Consider the following 27,207-nt stretch of genomic DNA (forward strand, 5'->3'; position numbering starts at 1 on the left):
CAGTATACTGCACGTATGATACACACATACCCGTATGTACACAGAGAGAGAATCCTGAAACTCGAGAAGCGCCAGAGCGACTGTATATATTCTCGCCAACGCTCCCCATTGCTAGAATATTAATTGGCGTATAAATATACACGCGAGAGTAAGAGAGAGAGAGAGAGAGAGAGACAGAGAGAGAGAAGGCTCGGTCCTGCTGCCTCCGCGGACGTGTCTTGGATACGTACACACGGTATAATATAGCGACTGCTCCTCCTCTCTCGCATACACCGGTATACGGCTTTTTGCTACAGTCCATGCGCGAGTCGTGGGCTTTTATAGCGTTGGGCTCGCGCGCGCGCTTTGTCGTCGATAATTTTTTGCGCGCTGCACTCTCTGCGCTCGAGAGTCGAGAGTGCCTCTCTTATTTTTTTATTTATTTTCGTCAAATAAGACGCGCTCGATTTCGCGCGTGGGCTACGTCGAGAGAATATGAATACAAAACGGGAGAGTAACGGCATGTAAACCGCCCGGGCTATTCATCTGCGACTATTAAATTACTGTTTTCTAATGACTCGTTGCCAGCAGCTGGCGCGTGCAAGTTTGTTTCAAAAGTTTCGAACTCGCTCTCTCTCTCTCTCACTCACTCTCGTTTGTTACAAATACACAAGCCTCTGCCACCAGCGCTGTTGTGTATCAGGTTGGTTGGACCAGTTGTAACGACGCTTTATAGCGCATATAGCGAGCGAGCGCGCGTACGTGTTTGCCTCAAGCCGGCGCTGGTGTGAAAAGTTCTCCCGGGGATATTAAGCTTTTTTGCTTGCTATCGGGTTGCGTTATTAGGGTGGGGCGGGATATTGGAGAGGCGACAGGAGAGAAACTTTTCCGCCTTATTTCATGTAGCAGCGGACGCCTCTGCTTCGGCTTTCGGTCGAATAATCGACGACGTTTGCGTCAAACATTTGTTTGACGTCGTCGGGAAGAGCGGAAGCTGGAGGTAAACTCTGCGGTATTACAGAACCCCGAGAGCAATTCCTCTCGAGAGGCGAGAGGGAGAGATGCAAATTCTATCGTACTTAACAATCGGTTTGACGCGAGCGCGCGAATCGGAATCACGAGTGTATACTGCGCCACGAGCGAGAGAGAGAGTCTCTAGCGTCTGGGCACACACTTGATCGATTGTGCGCGACGCAAACCGAAAGAGAGAGAGAGAGAAGTGCGTGCACGATGGGTCTCTCTTTGTGCAGCGCACCTTTCCGCAAATAGAGAGAGAGAGAGAGAGAGAGAGAGAGAGAGAGAGAGAGAGAGAGAGAGAGAGAGAGCTACCCCAGCTGCTGCCTCTATAGACCGGTATTTCATTTCGAAGATCAAATGATTGCGCAGCTTTATTTAAATTCAATCAACGCTCCTATATCCTCCCTCCCTCCCTCTGTCGTTCAAATAAGTACACATCTTATTTCCGTGAGAAACCGTTCGCCTCCGATATTCTTTTCACAAGCTGTGTGCTCATTCCTCTTCCACATCCGGATTGATTTTTAGGCCCTTTTTCGCGCATGATTCCCAGTCAAGCTGTACACAGTATAGCTTTGCCGAAATCCCAGGACTCTGTTACCCCCCTTTCGAGGGCGAGGAAAGTTGCGCGCTAGCCGATGCACAAATCATAGAGAGCACGTCCGAACTTTCAAACTGACTCTCTGCGGTTCGCGCGACGACGACGGCAACGCCGAATTGGAAAATGCGAAATTCAATTCGTTACAGTCCTGCGGTCCGCGAACTTGCCAGAGCGTTGGTATGACGAAACTTTGCGTCTGAGAGAGAGAGAGAGAGAGAGAGAGAGAGAGACTAATGTTTCGCTCGTCCTCGGACACAATGTGCAGCGTGTTTGTGTGTGTCTCTGCGGCTGGTCATGCCTTGAATCCTTTATTCTTAGCCCTAGAATTTTTACGGAAAAAAAGTCTGGAGAGGGGAGAGAGAGAGAGAGAGAGAAATCTCCCGATTGCGATAAGTGCATATACGGCACACAAGGCGCGCACACGGAAGAATAAGCCGAGAGCGACTTGGAACGCGAGATTTATGGCGTCTGTTGCTTTCCCATTTATCGCTCCTTCTCTTTTTTCCTGAGTGCTAGACCTGCCGTGTGGTGAGAGAGAAAGAGCCTTACAACCGTCTCAATCTCGATATAAACTCGACAAAAAAGGAATTGTAGATAGCTTTAAAAAAATATATAAATTAAAAGGTTAACCAACCTGGCGGACAATTGCAGTCGGCGACATCCCTCTTGAGCCTGAATATGCCTGTGGGTCCCTCGGGTGCTAGGGCCAGCTTCTTCTGAACGTCGTCTATCTGCTGTTGGAGCTCACGCTTGAGCCTCTCGATGATCACGTCCGAGGGATTCTGTTGTTGCTGCTGCTGGTACTGGCCTGGCAGCTGGCACAAATTTTCCAAGGCGCTGATACGCTCCTCGAGCCGTAGTTCCCTGTAGGCCAGCAAGCCGGAAACAACTAAACTGCTCATGCACAGCACACACATTGTCCAGTTAATTGCACTGCCGCAGCCGCGACTTTGCTGATCATCCTGCAGGCTATCCTTGTAGCGGAGCTTCCTCGACGTCGAGGCCTCTAAGGACCTGCTTTCCTCCTTGCTTCCCATCTCGAGTTATCCCGAACACTTCTGGGGCGCTTGATTCAATTCCAGCTGTGTTATATAGACGGATTCTAATTGCGGGACGCGGAGAGAAGCTTGCCTTTGCTGCTTTTCGATACAGCCACTCGATCAAATTGCCGATGCAAAGCAGATTGGCATATGTTTGCCTTGTGGATTGCGTGCAACAAGTACACTTTCATCGCGCATCGGAGAGAGGAGTGGAGGTTAGGTTTTCCCTGTTTTCTTGGAATAATCCGCGAATTTCAACGTATCTTACTCATTTAAAATAATAAAAACATTCGAAGCAGCCTCCGCTCGACTCTCCTGCTCGACAAAGCAAAGATATGCAACGAACGATTATCAGCGTACTCAAGCCTTCTCTTCGTGTCTCCGCTAAACTAGATCCGAGATACGTCAATTTAAGCGCGAATCGATCGAGGCGACATATCGAAGCGCCCTGCAACTAAACTTTTTACACGTGCGCGGGCTTTCCCGATAAGGACCGACGATTTCCTTTGTTTACAATCCTGCGCCGAGCCTGCAGCTCTGCTCGATGCTCGGACATTCGTCTATACTGCATACACGAGTAAATTTCTCTAATCCAGCAATGTCCCTTTTCCTCGCACTATACTCGCGAGCAGCAGCGGAATAACATGTGTGTGTGTGTGTGCGTGTGTGTGTGTGTATACCTATAATGTAGGTACGCGTGTTCCCTCAGCATACACTGCGTCGTCTTTTCATCATGTCGACTGCACACAACAAATATCTGGCCCGCGGTTGTACCGTCGTCGCGGAGCAAAGTTATAATCCATGTGTGGAGCGTGCCGATGGCTCTCTAGGGGCTTTCGTTTAGCGCCCGGCCAATCTTACTGTATTTTCACACATCCTCTCGTCGCCGCCAGAGATCAGACCGTCACATCTACACACGCACGGACGCGATTAATAATATCGTTGCTCGTGTGTACTGCAGACAGAAAGAGAGTGAGTGAAAAGGAGAGAGAGAGAGAGAGAGAGAGACGGAGGGAAAAAGGGACGACGCTCGCGTCTCGCTTTTCCAGATGCTCACAATGCGGCGTTCGGAGCACGACTGGCTGCGGTGGGGCTCGACGCGAGCTTCGCGAGAGGGGTACACCGTACACGCTATACTCGCCGCTTCGGCTCCTCGGTCGTTTCCGTCGGCGCTCGGAACCGCTATACGCGCCGCGGCTTTTACCTACAGGGAATGAGAGACAGAGAGAGAGAGAGAGAGAGAGAGAGAGAGAGAGAGAGAGAGAGAGAGAGAGACAGCAGTGGCAGCAGAGAGAAAGAAGCGCGGTGAGAGGGGAGCCGGGACGAAGGAGTGCTAGTTCTCGTGCATACAAGGATTGCTTTCCTACTTCTCTTATTCTCGCTCTCTCGCTCGTCTTCTCTGCTTATATACTTCCTCTTTGTCTTTTTGCTGCTGCAGGTTTTCTTGTTTTTTTGTATCCATAGTGCGACTATTTGAGGCTTTCGGAGAGAGAAAGAGGAGCGCCGTCGGGGGATTTAAAAATCGCCTGGGCTATATATATATATATATATGTGTGTGTGTGTGTGTGTGGGTACCTGTAACGAAAAGGGCATGACGCCATGTTGTGACACTTTGGTTCTATGGTGTTCGGAGATTGGCCGGTGAATTCCAAGTGTTGATTCGGGTATTCTTTTTATCGAGGATATCGAGAGGAGTGCGATGAGGGGTCCGAATATCGTGTCCAGGCCTTGCGTGGGCGGCAACGATGACGAATGCAACACATTTAAAAAATGAATATAAATTTCTTTCGCTCGGCAGGTACAACTAAAAATGGTAGTTTAAATATATCATAATCCTTGTTAATTTATTCGCGCCATAGCATTACACACTCGTGCGCGGAATACAGGCGAAGTCGTTTAAAAAAAAGCAGAAAAATAACATCCAACGCCAGTTATATTAATAGGTATGAACACTAAGAAAAATACACAAAAAATACCATCACACACTCCCGGCGAATTGCCTCCCGTGTTCAGATCGGGGCAACCGAAATTGACAAAAGCTCGGTAAGCTAGGCCTGTCTTTGTGGCAATCGGCGAATTCTGCAAGTTTGGGCCAGTGAACAGCTGAAAAAGTTTGTTAGTGTGCAAACTCGCGCGCGTACACTGGGAAACGTGCCAAGAGTCGCGCGTACGTTACCGACTACCGTTCCCAGCTTCTGCATGTATTATATGGCGCAGTCTCGCTCGCAGTTATATACGTGTCTCCAAACGCGTGGCACAAGACAGAGAGGGAGAGATACTTTTGCAAAGTACGTATATACCTATATACACACATTGGCTTATACTAGACTAGTTGTTGCAATAGTCGTGTGTAGCTGCTATGTGCCCGCTGTGCGATGAAGCTAATTACCGGAATATATCGCTGTGTGTATACGCGTATCTGTCGGTGCTTCGGATATAGCGTTGTAACTTTTATCGCCATCAATCGTAAAAAAAGCTCGCAACTCGAGCGTTCATTATTATTATTTTTTTTCTTTTTTTTGAATAACATAACTGTTCGCAGAACGCCTGTTATGATTATCAAACAGAGAGAGGATTTTTATATGAAAAATGTGAAAAGAACAACGTGCACGTTCGAGTGATGCAAAAATTGAGATGATAATTATTATGACCGTATACGTGTGTGAGCTTGTATTTATACATGAAAAACGCAAACCAATTAATTAACGTAGCATTAATAAACATTATACATCGTATGCGTGATATTTACTGAATAATAATGTCGGAGGTGCAACGCAATAATGCACCATTCTTTTATTTTTATCAGAAGGGGCGATATTTATGCGTAAACCAAAACAAATTAACAAAAGTTAAAAATTTTGCAATCACTGAAATACGTTGTTAATGTCCACGGCTGTTGTTTTGTAAACGTTTTGAACGGCCATTTAAATCCCGGCTAAAAATAGCATTCGTAAAATAGGTATCCCCATATTTTTATTTCGGTGCCATTATATTATAATGTTAAATCTATATAATTCTAAGGTAAAGATGAAAACCAGTGACATCGAAAATAGGTAATAAAGGTGTATAATCGAGCAAGTATTTACGTTATAATATTTTCAGTTCTGCGATGCTGAGTGAAACCCGCATATTTGGCATTATAAGTAGAACCGCAAACTTGGTTCTAGTCTAGATTAAAATAAAAACATTTAAAAAAAAAATCTTTATCATTCGCGCACGCAGACTCGATTACCATCGTTGCGTTCGGTGGGTAAATCCTTACCCACTGAGCCAAGGCAATATAGGACATTTTCACGCCAACGTCGCACTTGCCCACGTGACCGAAAGCTAGTGATGGGACAACGTTCGAGTTTGAACCAATTGACTTTTATTGATATAAAATCAATGCGATCATTTCGAAGAATCGAAAAATATGCCAAAAATACCTCTTAAATGCTAAGTTGGCGAAAATCATTTTTATGATTGAAACGAGGTGCCAAAACCTTGTTGCAGCATTTTTTATTAATTTTTCTATAAGTCTATATTGTAAATATCACGGCAAAAATGAAATAGGTATACTGCACATGCGTATTCCGCTGAGTATTTAAAGTCAAATCTTGTAAAATTTGATGGATATTCTTAATAATTATAAAGTGCATTTTTGAAGTTTTGAATAATCATTTATTCATAAAAAAATGTATATTGTATTTTTATAACAAAATAAGTCTTGTCATTTAGAATAATTTATCTCTGCAACATAGCTTGTTTGCGTACATACTCAAACTTTAACGTTGATATTTGGCTATAAAAACAATGCATTTGTTCATTTTACTCTAGTCTTATTAGGAGTTCTTATTTCTAGCTTACAGTCTTATTTCTATTATTTAGAAACCAAATAATTTCACAGAAAACAATTGAAACAACTAAAATAAATGTAAAAACAAATAATCCAATTGAATTCTTGGATTTCTTTTTAAAATTATTTACTCGTAATTGACATGCTCTAAACATTTTTATCTTGACGATCCTCCGATAATAATGATCGAATAGCTCAAAGATCCTGACCAACGCTCAGACATGTTGAAAAGTTTGTCATTTCAGGTGCCGCTTCAGGTTCAAATGTTTTCAGCAGCCATTAACTCGATCAATTGAAAACAGCACCATCACTCATTTAAACGCTCCAATTCTTCTTTGCTGTAATAACTAAGGTACTTTCGGAAGCATACTTCGACAGAATAACCAAAACCTAAAGCAATGCTCAATGCTCCGGCACCATTTTTTATGAGCTTCATACACTCGTTATAGCCCTTGTAAAAACTGGCCTCCAGTACACCCTGGTACTGTAAGAACTTGGACTTGCCAGCCTCAAAGTCTTTGGCCAGTTGCTTATAATTTCTCCCGTAAGCTGTGAGCACCTTCTGTTCACTGATGCCCTCTAACAAATCCAAAAACGATATCTCGCTTTTTCCCACCATCGTATCTCTCATCAACCGCAACTCGATGACGTACTGTGATTCAGCAACCAACCTGCTACGATATTCTTTATACCATTTACCCATCGTAAACCAAAACCCATAGTCTTGTGATGTTCTCTGACACGGAAGGAGAACAAATTTTTTCAGTATCCTCCCGTCAAGGCCATTGCTCAGTTCCATACGCTGGATTGCGTAATTGTAGAATATATTGATGAACTTATCGCTACTGTCACCCCCTTTTTTCCAGCCAAACTTGTCATGTCCGATAGTAAGGAAAACATATTTCTGATCGAGGTCGATACAGTAATCCATCAGCAATCTCACTGTTAAAAACTTATGGTACATCTTAGTAGGCAGACGTGCAACAAGAGCGTAAAACATAGGAACATGGCCAAAACTGTCTTTGGCGACGGGGTCAGCACCAGCCCGCAACAACTCACGAACCGAGTCGACTCGGTGGAATAGACAGGCATCGTGTAACGGGCTCGTGCGATTATGATCCTCTCGATCATTGCCCAATAAAAGTAGCTTTAGCAACGTCGGATCGACGGATGACGGCAGATGTGCGTCGATGTACAACTGAAACGCGCTGTCGTTGGTAGATTTGCGTTTCTTATCCACATCAGCCCCGTGTTTTAGCAATAATTCGATCAGCTCAATAGAACATTTAGGGTTCCTAGCGGCTAAATGAAGCGGCGTTTCGCCCGCACGGTTGACGGCATTAACGTCACCATGCTCCAAAAGTATTTTCACGATGTAGAACTTTCCTTGAAAGTTATTTACAGCAAAGTGCAGAGCGGTGTTTCCGCTGTATCGTGCTTTAAAGTTGACGTCGGCGCCGTATTTCAGGAGCAATTCAATCATATCGACGGAACATCGAGCTGTGCTCTTAGCAGCCAAGTGGAGTGGCGTTTCGCCCACAGTGTTGACGGCATTGACGTCAGCGTGTTCCAACAGGATTTCCAGGATGTTAACGTTGCCTTGAAAGTGAGTTACAGCACAGCGCAGGAGAGTGTTTCCGGTATGCCGTTCTTTGAGGTTGACGTTGGCACCGTATTTTAGAAACAATCTAATCAGTTCGTCGGAAAATTGAGTCGGATGCTTCACAGCCAAGTGAAGGGGTGTATCGCCCTGACGATTGACAGCGTTGACGTCGCTCCCGTGTTCCAATAAGACTTTCACGAGCTTCATATCTGGCACGTCTCGGGATTCGTAGTTTATAAAGTCGTTACCAATATGAAATGTCGGCGAGGTGATCGTGGGGTACGTGTTTGTTCGAAAACGATTCACGACCAAGTGGAGGGCCGTGTCGCCAGTTTGCCGCGACTTGGCGTTAATGTCGGCGCCGTGTTTCAGGAATAATTCAATCAGTTCAGCGGAACAATACTCTGGGTGCTCGACAGCCAAGTGAAGCGGTGTATTGCCCCGATGGTTGACGGCGTTGACGTCGCTGCCGTAATCGATCAGCATTTTCACGAGACCGGTGTTTCCTTGATAGTAAGTCAAAGCCGAGTGCAAGGCAGTGCAGCAACTGGTTTTACCTTGTGTTTTGGCATTGATCTCAGCGCCGTACTGCAGGAGAAGCTCGACTATGGCGTCGTTTTGACATAAAGCAGCTTCTTCCAAGGGAGTTTTCAACACCACCGAGCAGCAGGTTAAAGCAGTAACGCTGTGGCTTTTACTGTTGATGTTGGCGTCAGCGTTGATTAACAGATTCGCGATTCTCACGCGGGACTGAACCTCCTCTTCATCCATTGGAACGAATTTTTCGCGCCGACTTTTGGAATGCCCCGACTTGTGGGCGAATGGCCTCGTCGCCACCAAGTGCAACGGTGTCCTGCCCTCACAATCTCTACCATTGCAGCCAATTTTTACAAGATCCTGGACGAGCTTCTCGTCTCTAGCTTCTATCGCTTTGTGAAGAGCATATCTGATTTGGTCTTCACTTGCCATTCTAGACACCTTTGATCGTAAATTTTATAATCACTTGAAAATCGCGAAGAAACACTGTAAGCTATACTGACTGCAGCTGACTGCATTTATGTGTAAAAGATATCTCGTAGGAAAGCAACAGGTTCTTCGTGACAACTGTCCTCACTTCTTCGCGTTCGTCCTCATTACTGCGGTCACTGGCGTGCTGGCAACTAACGACTAATTTGAGCAGGGAGACCAGTAAGACTGTAGAGAAGGAGAGTCTAACGCGATGCTATAGCAAAATCCTGAAAACTAGCAGAAAATGATTCGCCGATATAGGCGGCGTTGCGAACAGTACACTTCAGGATCGCCGCCATCTTGTTAAAAATCGCGGCATTTTTAAACTGATTTGACAGAGTGATGGGGGCAGACAATCAAAATGACGTTCTCCAAACGACTTACTTCATCAACAATTTGAAAAAGTGTGTTGCTTTTAATTTTAAGTTCACCTGCAACCATCTGCCACCTGCAAAATCATCATTATAAATGTTGTGATCCACTTTATGGATAGATATTATAATATTCACATGAATAATCGTGTTAACGCATCAGCGAATGATAATTTTTTCGAAAATATGCTTGCAAATTTCATAACCTCAAAATGGCGGATGTCGCGAGATATTCATATTGACACTATATCTTGTATTCATAATATTTTACTTACATATTCGTCTAAAACTGAATGCTGTTTTTTGAAATAATACATAAACTTTTCCTAAGGTGCATCACTACATAAATAATAATGAATTTAGTAGGCTTCCGATTTTCAATTAAAATCACCCGGTCTCTTAAATCTGCTAAATAGATTGTCAGACTCCATCTAAACGCAGATACAAGCCATGTACCAGACGCGCAGACGACATGTGCGTTTCGCGTCTCCCTCTCCTTCTACATTAAGGTAATTTCTTTTTTTATTTATTATCTCGGAACTTTGCACTCATCGAAATCGAGTAAAAAATCGATTCCAATGCAAAATTGAACGCTCTTTCGACTGGTGCAGGTCATTTTACAATTGGTTAAGCCGTTTTCGAGATATAAGCAAAATTAATTTTTGCACACTATTTTCGCATAGAACCCGTTGACTTAGGAAGCTGCAGATTTCAGAATCGTCTTTTTCGACCTCGATTTACCTAATAACCAAAATGCAGCCATTTCTATCGCATGTCGATTCCAAAGCTAATTTTACTGGACTAGTGCGATAATAGTTTACATTGTATACCTATAACTATACTTATATTTGGGGCAAACATTTTTTTCGGCGAAGACGAGCACAAGTGCTAGAATTACATATCCAAGTCTGGAAAGTAGTACATACATAATTGTGCGACAAAGAAAAATATAAGCTTCTTCGTGCGAAGGCACGGGTCAGAGTGCATTTTTTTATGCATGAAGGTTGAGCAGGTGATTTTTAAAAATTTTTTGTCCTCGTTTTCATTTTTAAGTAGTAGTAATTAGTCTGAGTAAATTATTTCTTACGTGAATTATAAAATTCATGTGAATCCGAAAAAAGACGTGTTTGGTGAAATGAAATATGTATAATGTATATATTTTGTAGCACTTTCAAACTAAAGGCGGTAAATTCTCGAGCCCCATCTTGCGTCTGTTGTGCGAATCAGCTGATTTTCAAAATTCAAATATATAGGATCCGATATAATAGGTGACGCTGCCATCTCACTCTTGCTTCGATCCTTGAATGAGTTATTCGTTACTCGCGTTAGCGTCTATAGATCACTATTTGTACTGATTTACTATTAATTGTTTTGAAAACGACGTCAGATTGTCATTTCGCCATTGTGAAAATTCGATACATGTCGAATACTCATCGCCTATAACTTGCACTGATTGAATCTGTATAGTTTTGTGCGATGTGAGTGTCGGGATTGTATATACTTATAGGATGCAATATTGCTTACTGTGCCAGAAATTTTTACAACTGCAAAACCAGTGCCCCATATACGACATCAGAAAATAACTGAAGCCAAGCTGTAGTGAGAATCTGATGGATTTATCAACAAGGTGACGATGCTTTTTATTTTTAAAACTAGAAAAAGGTGCGTGTAAAATGTCTAAAGGCGAAGTTGTTGAGTGAAAGCATTTTTTAGAGTCTCTTTCTAAATACTCGAGTATCGACTAAACGCTTGTGTAACAACATGAATTTCAGGTCCTGGCGTGAAATAAACGTTCATCATCAATAACCGTATCAATATCGGCGATTTCGAGCCATCCGAAGTGTAAGCCGTGTAATCAAGAAGAGGTCGATTGTTTTGGCTCGCAGTAGTACTTTCATTCAATGGATTTATCTTCAGGTATTTGGCTTATACTCAATTTACGTGTAATATTAAATTAGCTTTCATAAAAACCTGTTGAGGGTAACTTTATAACGACCATCCGAATTGTTTCTAGGCTAAAATTACCAATGTCTTCGAGCGTTTCAACGCCTCGTGCTCAGCTACGCCTCCACAGGACAGCGAATTTTTGAATTTTGCCGTTGCGCCGAGTCTGTTATAGCAACGCCGCGGCCATTTTTGTGCAACAAGTGTCAAGTATTATTGGTTATGTTTTCTTACGCCGAGTCAGTTTTCTATATGTAAACAATCCCGGTTTATCGATGCTCAGGTACTGATTTTGTTCTATAACTTTGTCTGTATTCGCTAATTTTGTGTACAGTAAAGTGCATCAATGAGAGTCTAATTATAACTATGCAAATTTACAGCTTCTCAAAAATACAAACGTTGCTAATGACACTTACATCAAGATTATACGTTTAAGAAGAAATTCATTAAAAAAAACAAACATGGATTCTTGGGAAGCTCTTGTTATACAATGGGTCAATTGTTTGCATGAAAACTCGAATGACTATGTTCGTAACATCGAAGAGTTGAAAGATGGAAGGATTTATTGGAATCTAATTAACAAATTAAAATCATGGAGTTGTAAAGAGTACAGTGATTGTCAAAGAGATATGGTTTTTGAGTTTCTTAATGAGGAATATCCAAACTTTGCCTGTAATAGTACAAGCGATATAGTAGATAATTTGTGTGTTGGATTACTCGTTTTGTCCAGACTATCATTGGAGCCAGTCTTTCATAAATCCTTATGCGTGAATCTAAGCTATGACTTGCAGATCAAGATAAAATCAATTCTAGAAACTATTTATGCATTAGGAAAAAATGTAACTGCAGATGAGCTTTGTAAAACATTTTCTTTATCTGATAAAACTGATTTCAAGTCTTTGTCAACAAGATCAAAGCGTATCTTGGAGGAGTTTTTGAATTCTCCTGTAGTCAAATCAGTACAGAGTGAAAAGAAAATGTACGAACAAACAAGACACATAAGACATTTACGAGCTGACATTGAAACTCTGTGTTATGAAAAATCTGAACTTATCGAAGATATCAAAGTCCAGAAGAAACAGATAGATGAATTACAAAATAAATTACAAGATACTTTATCTGAATTAAAATTGCTCAGAGCAAATAATGTAGATCCTGACAATTATGATTCTACTCAGGAACAAAGAGATGTAAAGTCGATTGAATTATCTTATAAAAACGAATTGAAAAGTTTGGAAAAATATGTAGCTGAGCTACAAAATGATAATTGCAAACTGCAAGATGAAAAAAATGATCTGATTGGCGAAGTGAAATTGTGTAAGGCAAAGTGTCGTACTGTAGAAGAAAAGAATACAAATAATGACCAAATCATTGAATCCATGTTGTTTCAAATAGAGAAAAAAGACGATGAATTAACAGAATTAAAAATGAGATATGAAGAATTGCGAAACTATATAAAAGAAAAATCGGTGCAATTAAGTAATCAAAGTTTTGAATTTGATGACAGAATGGTTTGTGAAACATCTTTTAACAAAAGTGAAGCATTAAGTTCTGTAATTGAAATTCAGTTGCAAGATACAAAAAAAGATCTCGTGGAGATGCAAAACGCATTCAAAGATGTAAATTCAGTATGCACAGTTCTGATAGAAGAGTATGTAAAACTGAAGAAGAAATATGATATTTTGTTTACTTTAAAAGCAGAAGTAAAACATGTCGAGCCATCAAAATGTGAGAAATGTGATCTAAGGGAAAAAGAAGAAGCTCAAAAGATAGTAAGAGACATTCACAATATTGTGCCAGTAGAATTGCAGAAGGAATTAAAATGTGAAAAATGTGATTTAAGAGAAAAAGAAGCTCAAAAAGCAGTAAGTGATATTGACAATATTGAGCAGCTAGAACCACAGGATGACATGGAAGAGCAGTATGTTGTTGCAAAATTGGAGAGCTACAAAAAGATCGTTAAAAATGAAATAAAACTATCATTTGCAGATATTCTTAAAGATAATTTGAGTAATAGGAATAACTCAACTTTTGTAATGGAATTAGTGAATCAATCTGATAAGTATAAAGGAATCAAAACATTAAAGAACAACATATCGTTTGCATTGCATAAAAATACAAACGAAGATTTATTTGCATACAAGGACACATTTTATAATTCTAATAATCTGACTGAAAACAGTGAAGACTTGGAAAAATCTAAAACATTACAAGTGTACAAAGAAAACAAAAATATAAATTTTATAGATAATAATAGCATAATAGTAAAATTTTGTAAAATGCTTTGTCAAGAAAATTGGAACAGTCAATTATCAGACTTTGTACAAATTTTAAACCGATTCATACAAACAGAAGCAGGTGTAATGGCTGAAGAAAACCATGTGTTAAGCAAGGTATTAGATTATAAAGAATTAGTTGAAACTAACGACAGAGATACTCAAACAGAGATGAATGTACAGAGATACTCAAAAGATACTCAAACAGAGATTAATGTACAGAGATACTCAAAAGATACTCAAACAGATGAGGAATGTAACAGACTTTTATCGTTTTATAAAAATAATCTGGAATATTTGCAATCAATTTGGGTTTCCTTGCGTGAATCGGCGTTTCATACTTTCAAAATATACAAAGTATTGTTATTATTAGACAAAAATTGGAATTTAGTCTTGGAATCATCAGAAGATGTTATTGATAAGTCAAAAGCTCAACCGGAGTACAAAGAATTATTAGAAAAGAAAGCTATTATTGAAAAAGAACTAAAAAATGCACATTGGAAAAATTTGGAGACTTTATCTCTGAATCTTATTAATTCAGTACAGTTTGTGACTCTTTTGAACAACACCAATGACTGTTTACCAGCTAATAATGAAAATCTGGAAGATTGGTTTTCAAATCAATTATCATGTTTTAACTTGAAGAACTGTGAAAAATTAAAAAAAGAACATCAAACCTACATTGCAAGTAAAATTATTAACATCAAAAGAAGAATAGATAATTATCAGTATTTGACAAGGTTGATTGAGAAAAAACGCGCTCAATCTTCTGCTGAACCCATAGTTTTAGAAGACAAAGAAAAACAAAAATCTGCAGACAAGAAACTTATTAAAGAAGAAGACATAAGTCAATCGAAACAGTTTCAAAACTATGTAAAAGATATTCACGAAAAGTACGAGTTGAAGCTTGAAAAAATGAAAGAAAAAATGAAATCTGTGTACAACAATCAAATTAGCGCGATGAAGAAAGAACAAGAAATATTGGCGATGAGTAAACTTGAGGCTCTACAGTCTAAATTCGAACAACAGTGCTTCAATCACACAGAAGATTTGAAAATGTATAAAAAGCACATAAGTGATCTGAGTACGCAACTCTGGGATGTCGGGGAAAAATTAATCATAGAAAGACAAAGAAAGGAAGAGGCTGTTCAGGAATTGAAAAAAATGAAGAGTAAAAGCGATACTATTGAAAGTCAGCATCCAAAGTCTCTTAAGTACGATCAAGAAAATTTTGACGAGTCTATGGCGAAACCAGAAAAAGCCGTTAACGCTTTGCAGTCGATTGAAAATACGTCAGTCCATAAAATGCAAAGTGTCAGAGGTTTCCAGATAATGGGCAACGCTTTCAAAACCGAAGACGAGGAAGGAGAAGTATTCGATACGACGTACCTTGCCGACATGCAGAGATCTAGAAACAGCATTTCTTCAGCTGACTTGAACAGATTATCGATACTGCAAATGCGAAATTCAAAGTGCAAGCCTCACCTAAAATCATCTTATCCTGGTGAGTTGCAGATCGCGCCTATACCATTCTCCGAAGATGAGATCAAGACTGGCTCCACTTCGGAAGAAGTTTTCAACGACAGTTTGAGTCAAAGTTTATTGACTGGTAAAAAAGTCAAACGTAGTAATAGAACGCGTACAGGTACGGAAACTCCGCGAAGGAGTCGTAGATTCAGTAACATCTTTCGGAAGCCTCGCTTATCCATGGATCGAAAATGATTAATGAGTCAGTGAAATGTTTCGTTAGTTACCTTATTTTAGAAAAGAAAACTCATTTCAACAGGTGTGATTTGAAATTATTAATGAAAAATGAAAAAAAAAAACGTATGTAGCATGTGTAAACAATTACGACAGAGAAATGATCTTAATTTTGCAAAATTTATATATGAGGTTTACGTTGGACTTAGCTATATCTAAGTACACATGTATACACAAACAAGTAGCTTTTAATGGTAAGACTGACTCGGTGGAAAAAAATGATCGCGATATTAACTAATATGTAGGGTACTTGAATAAAATGCATACATTATTTATGCCTAAGTTTTTCGGCCACATAATTGAAAATCTGTTTTATCAGTTCGGCAATATTATTTTAATTAATTTAGGAGTAGTATAGTTTTTGTACTTTGACGTTTCGCCATGTTTAAGAATAATGCTTCTAATAATTTTAATCATAAGTAAGTTTGCGATATGACAAAAATAATTTTAAATGTTTTATAATTGAAACGCAAAGTTGTATGATTTCAATACAACTGTAATAGTAATAAGTTTACTGTAAATATAAAATTACTTCGAAATAAATTTTTGTATTGGTAAGACGTTTTCAATATGTAACGAAATGTAGCAAATAATGTGAGCTTAACATTTTTTATAAATCTTAAAGTTTGTAACTTGAAATTAATGACGAGATATTTTTACTCGACAAATGGTATCATAACGAGAGTCTCGATGTGAAGCTCGATTTCAATGATTTTTTAAATCAAAGGAGATCCTATCTTATACCTTCAAAACTTTATATAACAATGTTATCTCCATTGACGTCCATAGTGTTCATCGAATCTTTAATACTTTGACACTCCGTGAAAAATTGCGGAATTATTATATGATTTTAAGGTTTCAGTGATGCATGAGAATACATAATTATGTATAACAATGTTATCATGATTTTGTGTTTCGCATTGCCATATCATTGTTAAAATGCGAAAAAAAACATTTCAATTTGAATACTGTACATTGTACGTTATATACAATTTAGCTGGTGCTAATCAATTGTTTTACATCGAATTTATATATGTTAACAAGATTAATAAAAGTTTATAACAATATAAAGACGATACTTCGTGTTGAATTATTTTAAAAGCTTTTAATAATATAATATGCTTTTCCTAGAAATAAATCCATACACCAGCATTCATTAACATTATTTTTATTGGAAAACTTTGTTTCTTCAACATGTGAGAATTAAAAATGGTACAAAGACGTTCGAAGGAGGTTCAGTATGAGTATTCAGAAGTCGTACAAAGGTAAAAATCTGTTGCGCCATAATTATAATATGTATAAAATTTGTTTTACATGAGAAAAATACAATCTGTCGTATTCACAGCCATACTGTTTTTCGTTGAAAATGATTATAGTTTTTAAATTAATTGTATCATCCCAATTATAATTTATATATATATATATATATATATATATATATATATATATATATTGGCAATCACAGTTATTAAACGACGGACGCTTACAAGTAACAAGAGCCTTGATTTTGCAAACACCATTCAGGCTCCAAACTGTCGGCGAAAATTCCACGCTGTACAAGTCTCTCACGATGTCTCAACATTCGCTGCTCGGCATGAATCCACGATGAGGTTGGGTTAGACCACAAACGTTCGGCCATCGCAGCGGAACGCGGCCACAATCGAGAATCGACGGATGTACTGTCTACCTGTTCTGACCACAAAGCTGCTTCTCCACCTACGTGTAAAATGTGTATAGTTGATATCAGTTTTAGATATCAGATACTGTGCAAAGTCCTGTGAAGAGGAGTATTTCGTTAACTTACCTAAAACTAAGTGCTTGTACTGTTCAGAGAATCCTTGACCCTTCAGCATTTTCATGGGGGAATTTTCGTAAACTTTCTGCCATCCTTTGTATGGGGCACACCAGTTGTTGCCCTCTCCAACCCAAGCACCGAAACTGCAACGAATCAGAAATTAATCAATGTGGATTGAAAACCAACATGTGTCTAGATAAGAGGACAGTTATAAAAATCTTACCCGCAGTCGAGATACAGAGCGTCGTAATTCGAGAAAATGACTCTGAAATTGTTCTTGATCAGTCTGCCGATCGTGGCGTCGGCTCCGGTGGTCCAAATTTGGATAATGTACTTCTTGGGGTCAAGGTGTTTAAGGTTTTCCTCATTTGTTAATCCGCTTGTCCACAGTACGGCATCAAGTTCCTTTCCATTGTTGGCTTTCGTCAACTTGTCGTAAGCCTTCGACTGGAAATGGTCCCAAAGCTGATAGAAGCTCGACTCGGACAAGTCCCAGCCTTTTTTGGTCATCCAGTCCTTGATTATGTCGGACGAGTTCCAGCAGTTGATGTTGACTTCGTCGCCACCCATGTGGAAGAAGTCGGGCTCGAAATCGCGCATCATGTCGGTGAAGATACCCTCGAGAACCTCGTAAACCTTTTCACTCGTCGGGTTCAGTTGTCCACACGGAGGCTCGACGCAGTAACGCTGCCACGGCTCGGCTTTGAAGCAGACAGTCGTGTCGTGTCCCACCTCGAGTGCGATAACAATTGTTAAAATTGCGATAAGAAACTGCGATAGTGTGGATCAAAAGAAAATGTCTCACCCATTGCCATCCTTCGCCAACGTGGGCTGGCGCGTCGAACTCTGGCAAAACTCGAACGCCTCTGACGAGTCCGAATTTAACGATTTCCTTGATATCCTGCTCGGTGTAAATCTTGTCAGGCGTGTAAGCTCCGTACTTGGAGAACTTCGGCCAGGTACGACTGACGTAGGGAAAGCTGTGCGAGTCGGTGATGTGCCAGTGGAAGGTGTTCATTTTGGACATGGCCATGGCTTCGATGGTCCGCAGAATCGAGGCTTTGTCCATGAAGTTTCGCGCGGTGTCGAGGAGGATTCCACGGTAGGGGAAGGCTGGCTCGTCTTTGATGTAAACGTCGCGAACGATTTTCACATCTCCGTACAAGTCGTCGTAGACGATCAGCTGCGACAGGGTTTCCAGTGCATGGCGCACTCCGAAGTAGTTTTTTCCGCTCACGTCCGCGATCAGCTGCGATAATAGTGAGAACGATTATTCGCGTGATAAACGCACGCTCAAACAATTCGAAAAGAAAAATCACTACCTCTCCATCCTCCTGTTGGTGAATCGCGATGGTGTAAGCCTCCGACGTGCCCAGAGTAAGTTTTGCCGAGGTGACGTCGAACTGCGCGTCGACGTTGATAGTCAAACCGTATCCCTTCTTGATGGCCTTAGAACCGGGCAGAGTCTTTACGTTTTCCTTCAGTCGGTCCACGTTCTCCTGCAGAAGCTGTCCAACGTTGCTGCGCAGGTCGATCCCACTCAGGACGATGTCGTCCGGGTCGAGTCTGGCGACGAAGTTACCGAAGGACATGTGACCCGTCGGCTTGGGCCAGATGGCTCCAGCTTCACCGCAGAACAACTGGCAGACGCTCAGAGCCAGGGGAGTCGTGACGTTCTCCGTGATTTCGGCCTTCTTGCAGAGACCCCCATCGCAGTAGTAATGCCATGGAGAGCTGAAATCAGATTTTGTTTCTTGAATGATCGAAAAATTCGAATTTTCTCACTACTAACAGATACTTGATATGCTACCTATAAAAACATGTAATCCAGATGATTTTAATTTAACTGTTTTCATTCATATTTTCACATTGAGGCACATGTGAATTTTTTAATTTGGCGGGTCACATTTTGCTTATAGGCAATTACGCAGTAAATACTATCTCTAGCACATTGTATTTTTGGTTTTCAGTGTATTTTTACATGAAGAAAGTGATAAATATTTTGCCTTTCTTGTCAAGACATTAATAAGAATTTTAACTCTTAACAGTCGTGAGAGATTTTGAGATCGATGCCTATTTCTCTATTTTTGCATTTGCTCTCATTCGAAAACTAACGGGTCTAGAGAGCACATATTTTACATATAGATTTATTTTGTGTCAATGAAACAATATACAAAGTTCAATTAACCTTAACTGAAATACTTTTTATTTCGATTCCGACACTGATGTGAATAACTTATACGACTAAATAATTATCATGGGTGTTGAAGTCGAAATCAAAAGTATTTCAGTTAAGGTCAATTCAACTTTAAATATTTTCACAACCAAAACAGAAATATATATGCAAAAAATGAGCTCTCTAGAAATTAGTTTTTAAATGAGAGCAAATGCAATGCAATGGAAAAATCTCAAAATCTCTCACAACTATTAAAAGTAAATATTCTCATTAATGCCTTAACAAAAAAGCCAAAATATTTATCATTTTCTCCAGGTAAAAATACGGAAACCGGAAATACAATGTGCTAGAGATAGTAGTTACTGCGTGACTGTCTATAAGCAAAATGTGAGCCGCTAAATTAAAAAATTCACATTGCCGTTGGTGTGAAAATATGAATGAAAACAGTTCAATTATCTAGATTACATATTTTAAAATTTAAAGGGCATTGTAGTGATAAACTCAAATTCACTGACTCGGATACTGAAGTTTTCTTTAAATTCACTTCTTAAACCTCACCGTGGGCGACTTTGGGCACGGAGACACAATATATCTTTATACTTTTTATTCTTTTAATTGCACTTCTCACTTATATTTAAAAAAAACTAAATAACATACACACACACACACACACACATTATTACCTACTTCAAATAGGGTTAGGGTGACACTTTTCAATGCACATGTTTCAATACTACACTTTTGGTAATGATTAATTTATCAAGATTTCTTGTTGGTAATATTGCATATATTTTTTTCTGAATCCGCTATTCAGATTTCATACTATTTAACCTCATTTCATTTTATTTTAAACACCTGAAAAATTTCTACCAGGGTTATGACTGTTATGAGGGTTATGAATTTAAAGCGTGCGGGTTCTCATCTGTTACCTAGGCAACCGACCATAGCAACCAATCAGAATCACGTATTAAAGGCTTCACAACCAAGTCCATCATTTTTTTAAGAGAGGATTATATACATCGCGTTGCAGTGTGTGTTAAAGCGAGTTTCTCACACTATAAGAATCGCGAACGCGAGCGACCTCTGGTCGTAGGCTGGCGTATGCGCCTGACGTCTCCTCGCCGACGCTCTCTCTCTCGCTCCTTACCTCGAGCCGTTCGGACGCTGTCACTTACTAACTACAAATAAATACCTCTTTACGATAAAGTGTCTTCTCATTCAACCCACAACGATAACAGGTTATGGGCCCAGATCTACGCGTGAGTGAGAAGTGATTATTTTCTTTGTGTCGCGAGTGAACGAACATTTAACGTGTGATAAAGGAAGATGGCCGGAGAACTGTCTACACGACACGTGGCGAAATTCGACGGGAAGAATTTTGCGGCCTGGAAATTCCAGATCAACGCCGTGTTAATCGCTCACGACTTAGAGGGCATCGTAACGGGTACGCGAACAAAATCGACAGATGCGACAACAAACGAAACAAAACAGTGGGTGAAAGACAATGCCAAGGCCATGTACGTGTTAACATCTGCACTGGAGCCTGGACAGCTGAACTGCTTGCTGTCGTGTGTTACAGCCAAAGAAATGTGGGATAAGTTGAGTGTCATCCACGAGCAGAAAACAGCCACTCACAAGCTGTTAATGATGCAGCGTTTTCACGAATACAAAATGGATTTATCCGATAGTGTCGCACAGCATGTGGCAAAAGTTCAGAATTTGGCGGCGCAACTGCTGGACGTAGGTGAGAATCTTCCGAACATTGTAATAATGTCGAAAATCCTCACGAGTCTGCCGATGAAATATCGCAACTTACGCACAGCTTGGAGTAGTGTCGCAACCGAAAAACAAACCATCGAGCATCTACTGGAACGGCTGATTGAGGAGGAGAATCTTCTACGCATCGACGAAGAAGAGGAGGCTGTAGCTCTAGCAGCTTTTTCAAAGAAAAGAGAGTCAGTAGGCACAGGCACTAAGGAGTCAGGAGGTGCAAGCGTCAAAAATTCGAAGCAGGGTGGTGATAGAAGTAACAAGAAAACCTACAAATGCTTCTCGTGTCACAAAAAGGGACACTTCGCTCGAAACTGTCCCGAGAAGAAAGAAAAACAACAGAATTCGAATCAGACGTCTAATGCTTCCGCGAATGTAGCCTTTGTGGCCGAGAGACGCGTCAGTTCTAAGAACGAGCTCGACGAAGCAAAAGTCTCTTCTTGGAAACCTAGTAGCGAGCAAGAGCGAAAACTGTTGGAGACTAACACAGAAGAAGTCTGGTTAATCGACAGCGGCGCATCAACTCACGTGACCCATCGAAAAGATTGGTTCATCGAGTACCGATCAAGGAGAGATGGCAGCAGCATAGTCCTAGGTGACGATGGTGAGTGCGGTGTAGCCGGCGAAGGTACGATAGCGGTGAACAGACTAATTGACGACAAATGGATCGAAGCGCGAATCGAAAACGTACTTCACGTACCAGGCTTGAAAAGGAATTTGCTCTCGGTTGGTCGGTGCACATCGCTCGGTTACCAGTTTGAATTCAAGAATAGATATGTTGAGTTAAAAAACACAAAGAGATTATCGCGGTCGGAGTGATACAGTCAAATGCCATCTATCGTATGTTCCTTCAAGTGATCAAACCCGACAGGAAAGAGATAAACATAACCTCTACGAGTATGAAAGTCTGGCATGAGCGCCTGGCACATCTTAATGTGCGAGCGATGAGAGATCTGACGTCCGGCGACTCAGTTCAAGGTGTACGCATAGTAGAAAAAGAAGGTTTCTTTTGTGAACCTTGTCAGCTCGGGAAATCGCACAAATTGCCCTTCAAGAAAAAAATTGAACGAGCGAGCCTGCCAGGTGAATACTTCCATAGTGACGTATGCGGACCCATGCCAACAGAGTCTGTGAATGGCGCGAGATACTACGTCTTATTCAAGGACGACAGTAGTGGTTATCGGTATATTTATTTCTTGAAAAATAAATCAGACGTCACCGAAAAGTTCATTGAATTCGAAAGTACTGTTAGAAATCTTCGCGGTAACAGTATGAAGTTTTTACGCACCGATAATGGTCGTGAATACGTGAATGATAGGCTGAAGCAGTACCTGAGCCAACACGGAATAACACATGTGAACACAGCACCATACACGCCGGAGCAGAACGGCCAAGCGGAGCGCGAAAACCGAACAATCATAGAGGCAGCTCGCACGATGTTGAAAGCCAGAGACTTGCCGAACTACTTATGGGCAGAGGCGGTCAACACCGCAGTTTATCTATTAAACAGAACAACGGTCAAGGCTACCCATGGTAATAAAACTGCATATGAAGTTTGGACAAACAAAAAGCCCAACTTGGAGCACGTACGAACGTTTGGCTGTGCTGCTTACATGAACGTACCGAAGCAGCTGACCAACAAACTGAGTGACAAGGCGGTAGCTCTGATCATGGTGGGATATCAAGATAACTCCAGCAACTATCGTCTGTTCAATCCAATCACCAAGAAAGTGCATGTATCGAGACATGTAATCTTCAATGAAGATGGTCGCGTTAAGGAGACAACAAATCAAGAGTCGGACGAAGACTGGTTTCTCCCAGGCGATGACGTTAAGGTACCAGACGAAGTTCACGGAGAACACGAGAATGCTCGAGATCAACCTACCCCTGAACCCGACGAACCAGTCCCTGAACCAGCTGGAGGTCACGACAATATCGGAGATGATCAGGCTGATGTACCAGGAGAGGGCGAAGCTCCAATTCACTCACGTCTACGAGACAGGTCTAAAATTAAGCCTCCTAGTAAGTATTTGGTAAATATCGCTGTTTTCAGGCCTCCTGAGACGTACGACGAAGCACTGGAAATACCAGATGCCGAAAAATGGCGGAAGGCCATTGAATACGAACTGAGACAACACGAGAAAAACAACACCTGAGAGCTTGTTCCTAGACATCACGGAATGAGAACCATTGACTCAAAATGGGTCTTCAAATCAACTCCTGGACTCGGAAATCAAGATGTTTTCTACAAAGCACGTCTATGCGCAAGAGGATTTATGCAAAAAGAAGGACTCGATTACACTGAGACGTATGCACCAGTGGTGCGATATGATTCTCTGCGCATGCTGCTGGCTCATGTCGCCCTTGAAGATTTGGAAACTGTAACGTTCGACATCAAGTCAGCGTTCTTATACGGCGATTTGGAGGAAGACATCTATATGGAGGTGCCAAAAGGGGTGCGTGTGAAAACTCGTGGAATGAATGCAAGAAATGACGAATGCCGCTCAAGTGTTGATGCGAATGAATGTAAAAAACGTTTTAGTCTGTAAACTGCGTAGGTCTCTGTATGGTCTTAAACAGGCACCGCGTTGCTGGAACACTAAATTTAAGAAATTTCTGAGTTCGTTCAACTTCTATGAAAGTCAAGCTGACAAATGTATATTCATTGGCAAATGTGACGGTCACAAAGTATATCTCGCTCTATTTGTAGACGACGGGCTCGTTATTTGTAAATCAAAAGTAGTCTTAAACAATATTTTATCTGAACTGCGAAAACAATTCGAAATAACCGTAGGCGACTCATGTTATTTTGTAGGATTAGAAATTTACAGGAACAGGGAAGAGAAAAGCGTAATCATATGTCAGCAAGCCTATATACAGCATGTAATCGATAGATTCAACATGAACGATGCAAATCCTGTATGTACACCTTCAGAGACCAGTTTATACTTGCAAAAGGCAGATAAAAATGTCGCGAACAAAAGTAACGTACCATATCGCGAGGCCATAGGTTCGTTGATGTACCTGGCAATGACTACTAGACCCGATATTGCTTATATCGTTTGTTACCTAAGTAGATTTCAGAATGGTTACGATAGTCGTCATTGGCAGGCATTGAAGCGTGTCCTGGCCTATCTAAAAGGTACCAAGTACCTAGGACTTGAGTATAAATTAAACAAAGAACCATGTAATCTGATAGGGTACTCAGACTCCGATTATGCTGGGTGTTTGGAAACTAGAAGGTCCACTTCGGGATATGTATTTTTCATGGCTGGAGCCGCAGTGTCATGGACTTCCAGACGCCAAGAATTAGTAACCCTCAGCACGACCGAGTCTGAGTATGTTGCAGCTGCCACAGCAGCCAGAGAAGCACTGTGGTTAAAAAGATTTCTGTCCGATTTCGGGTATACATGTGTCACTGGCATCTTGTTACATGTCGACAACAAAAGTGCTATTTGTTTAACGAAAGATTCTAAAAACCATCGAAGAACCAAACACATAGATACCCGATATCATTTTTTAAAAGAAAGATGCGAAACTGGAGATTTGTCTGTAACTTATGTAGCATCTAGAGAACAGAGAGCAGACGTGTTCACAAAAGCTCTACCTAAAAATTTGTTTATTGAAATGCGTGAAAACTTAGGTCTTGTAGACAACTCATATCTAATTGCTTGATCAGTGTGATAAACGGCGGAAGTGTTAAAGCGAGTTTCTCACACTATAAGAATCGCGAACGCGAGCGACCTCTGGTCGTAGGCTGGCGTATGCGCCTAACGTCTCCTCGCCGACGCTCTCTCTCTCGCTCCTTACCTCGAGCCGTTCGGACGCTGTCACTTACTAATTACAAATAAATACCTCTTTACGATAAAGTGTCTTCTCATTCAACCCACAACGATAACAGTGTGATTAGTGCCAATCATCATCGCTATATTATATGCTCCACTTTGAGAGATCGTCAACCTGCTCTGCTTTCACCAGCACGTATGTGCGCTGTATTGAACATTGTATGGGTATATTCCAAGAAATGAGTCTAGACTATAACGTATGAAAATAGAACAATCGATAAATATTTCTGCAAAACACGTCGGTTAATTTTGTTTTTTCTCAGTCGATGCCAAGCGGTTCCATCAGCATTATCGGGACTAATCGATGACGCGATATCCCATCTATTGTAAATGTGGTTTGTCTGGCGAGAGATAAAACTGTTTGAAAATCAATCGGGCTACAAAAAACGCGTCGCGCTTTCACGGCCGACGTTACAAAAATTAGCATACATCCGATGTAGAAAAAGGATTTTTTTCTCCTTTGTTGGATATCGCGTCGTTATAGTCGTGGTCTCAAACTAAGTATACAGTTAATTTTAAATCGGAAGCTCCAAACTGGTTTCAAGCGTTCGGGAACACCTATACTATACATAAATTCTAACTGAGTTCATCGAACCGCGCGAAAATATACAGCGATTTTATAATTAATAAGATTACAACACTGCGTTATCTGCATAAGTTGTTTACGCATAAAAAAAAGAAAGGTACAGCGAGCGTAAATATACAAATACGAGATAAGCGTTCTATATACCTGAGGGTCTCCTCGGCATTGCCGGAGAAGAACTTGAGCAGTAGGGTGACCACAAGTAGAGCTATCATCGCGGCTGCGAGACAACGAGGACTGCGGAGCCGCCTTCCGCAAAACGATTTTATTGTGCGCCCCTTCATCGCGGCGAGCCCGAGCCGCCGTCGCCGCAGTGCACCTTGGCGGGGGGAAACGGGTCCCGATTGCTGCTGCTACTGGTGGGGTCTCGACGCTGCTCATTAGCATCGGAATCCCGAAATTTTTCTCTCTCCTTCTATCTCACCGTTATACACACTGTATTGGTGCGAAATGCGCTTGTGCATCCGCCAGCGAGTTCAAAGTCCTTCGATGCTGGAGACTCGTCTTCGGCTGGTTTTGCCGGTCTTTGCTCGCGATTCTGCCGATGATCTCTGGCTTTTCAATCTGAAAATTACTGGGCGTATTCGAGCGATTAAAAATGGATCTTTTATTTTGAAAATAATGCGATATAATAGAATTCAGTTTGGGTTTCAACCTTTTTCTTTTATTGCTAGTGGATTTTAAGATTATCCATGTATAAACTGTGATTCACTTATTGCGTCATTGGTTTTAACAATTGCCTTTCTTCTAGATCACTTATTTTTTGTGTATTATATTATTAGAAGCATCCATCTAGTCTTTTTTCACTACATCAAATCATTTTTTCTAAACTCTATACTTTTTTCATCAGGCTAATCTTGAAAATTGCAGCATTAGTCACTTATGTGTAAAGCTAAAAATGTAAAAATGTTGTTTTTGAGTTCCTTATCAATACTTTTTCAAGATCAAACAGTGTATCTGTCATCATATATTTTCGAATTAATCAAGAATCAAACTGCCATCGATTGCTAATAAAACTTTCAAAGATCAATAAAAATATGTATCATAGGCATTGTATAGGTAATAAATGAGCTAGTCACAGGAAATGTTGAATGAAGTTAGACGGCAAATACCAGTACTTGACTGTGAAACATTTTTAATTTATAGCAGATACTTCAATTGTATGACTGTCAAATCAGTAGTGCAACAGGTTTATCTAATTAAGCAGTCAAGCATACAAAAATATACGTTCATGATAAGACCGCATATGTTTCTCTGTCCAACAACAAGTTTATATTTCATTAATCTTTATTAATCAATGTCATTTTTCAGAAGTTCATCTGCAGCTTGAAAAAATTCTACTCTAGCATCAAGATTACGTGTAACTGAAATGTAATTATCTTACAATGTGCAAAAATAAAGGTACAAGTCAGCAAAGGCTGAAAATATGTATTACCTTATCTAAATTCCTTGGGATCAATTATCTTGGATAAATTTCTATGTAATTAAGTTCTAATATAGTATGGGTTTTAGAAAAAACTGGAGTTGTACCTTTTGTGTGAATTAAATTATCTACATTAAGAATAAAATAATAAATTTATTAACTAAAATAGAGAATCGTTAAAAA

At 40.5% G+C, this 27,207-nt stretch overlaps 4 protein-coding genes across 33 annotated transcripts in view; 1 reads left to right on the plus strand and 3 right to left on the minus strand.

Annotated features, from left to right (window-relative positions):
• The window catches only part of LOC100117702 (collagen alpha chain CG42342), a 74,276-nt gene extending 69,490 nt beyond the window's left edge, over positions 1–4,786 (minus strand). For 12 of the 27 annotated variants that reach the window (XM_031930659.2, XM_031930654.2, XM_031930653.2 and 9 more), the window contains exon 1: positions 2,229–3,726. In XM_031930659.2, coding sequence (XP_031786519.1) covers positions 2,229–2,631 — 403 coding nt within the window. In that variant the 5' untranslated portion in view covers positions 2,632–3,726. Of the gene's footprint in view, positions 1–2,228; positions 3,728–4,209; positions 4,362–4,610 lie in introns of those variants that run through there. The other 15 variants (XM_031930648.2, XM_031930658.1, XM_032599572.1 and 12 more) reach the window with 10 other exon arrangements.
• A 1,485-nt stretch (positions 4,787–6,271) lies between these two features.
• Positions 6,272–9,291, minus strand: LOC103317515 (putative ankyrin repeat protein RF_0381). Its single transcript, XM_008215743.4, has one exon. It carries the CDS (start codon positions 9,039–9,041, stop codon positions 6,777–6,779), a length of 2,265 nt encoding a protein of 754 aa, XP_008213965.1. The 5' UTR covers positions 9,042–9,291; the 3' UTR covers positions 6,272–6,776.
• Positions 9,292–10,735: 1,444 nt separating this feature from the next.
• On the plus strand, positions 10,736–16,510 carry LOC100678330 (uncharacterized protein PFB0765w). 2 transcript variants are annotated; one of them, XM_031930852.2, is made up of 4 exons: positions 10,736–11,078; positions 11,224–11,368; positions 11,466–11,678; positions 11,776–16,510. In XM_031930852.2, exon 4 carries the CDS (start codon positions 11,857–11,859, stop codon positions 15,391–15,393), a length of 3,537 nt encoding a protein of 1,178 aa, XP_031786712.1. In that variant the 5' UTR covers positions 10,736–11,078; positions 11,224–11,368; positions 11,466–11,678; positions 11,776–11,856; the 3' UTR covers positions 15,394–16,510. The 2 variants fall into 2 exon arrangements, with proteins under 2 accessions (XP_031786712.1, XP_031786713.1); XM_031930853.1 differs by having other exon boundaries at positions 10,745–11,113.
• A 74-nt stretch (positions 16,511–16,584) lies between these two features.
• LOC100117578 (chitooligosaccharidolytic beta-N-acetylglucosaminidase) lies at positions 16,585–27,149 on the minus strand. 3 transcript variants are annotated; one of them, XM_008215740.3, is made up of 8 exons: positions 27,037–27,149; positions 26,257–26,493; positions 25,749–26,175; positions 18,550–18,961; positions 18,033–18,476; positions 17,451–17,959; positions 17,237–17,370; positions 16,585–17,148 (listed from the first exon to the last, which is right to left on the minus strand). In XM_008215740.3, exons 3-8 carry the CDS (start codon positions 25,883–25,885, stop codon positions 16,916–16,918), a joined length of 1,869 nt encoding a protein of 622 aa, XP_008213962.2. In that variant the 5' UTR covers positions 25,886–26,175; positions 26,257–26,493; positions 27,037–27,149; the 3' UTR covers positions 16,585–16,915. The 3 variants fall into 3 exon arrangements, with proteins under 3 accessions (XP_008213962.2, XP_008213963.2, XP_031786714.1); XM_008215741.3 differs by having other exon boundaries at positions 16,595–17,148; positions 25,749–26,165; XM_031930854.2 differs by lacking the exons at positions 25,749–26,175; positions 26,257–26,493; positions 27,037–27,149 and adding an exon at positions 20,596–20,704 and having other exon boundaries at positions 16,595–17,148.
• Between the last annotated feature and the right edge of the window lie 58 nt (positions 27,150–27,207).

This window comes from Nasonia vitripennis, chromosome 4 (assembly GCF_009193385.2).
Source record: "Nasonia vitripennis strain AsymCx chromosome 4, Nvit_psr_1.1, whole genome shotgun sequence".
In the NCBI taxonomy this organism is placed as follows: domain Eukaryota; kingdom Metazoa; phylum Arthropoda; class Insecta; order Hymenoptera; family Pteromalidae; genus Nasonia; species Nasonia vitripennis.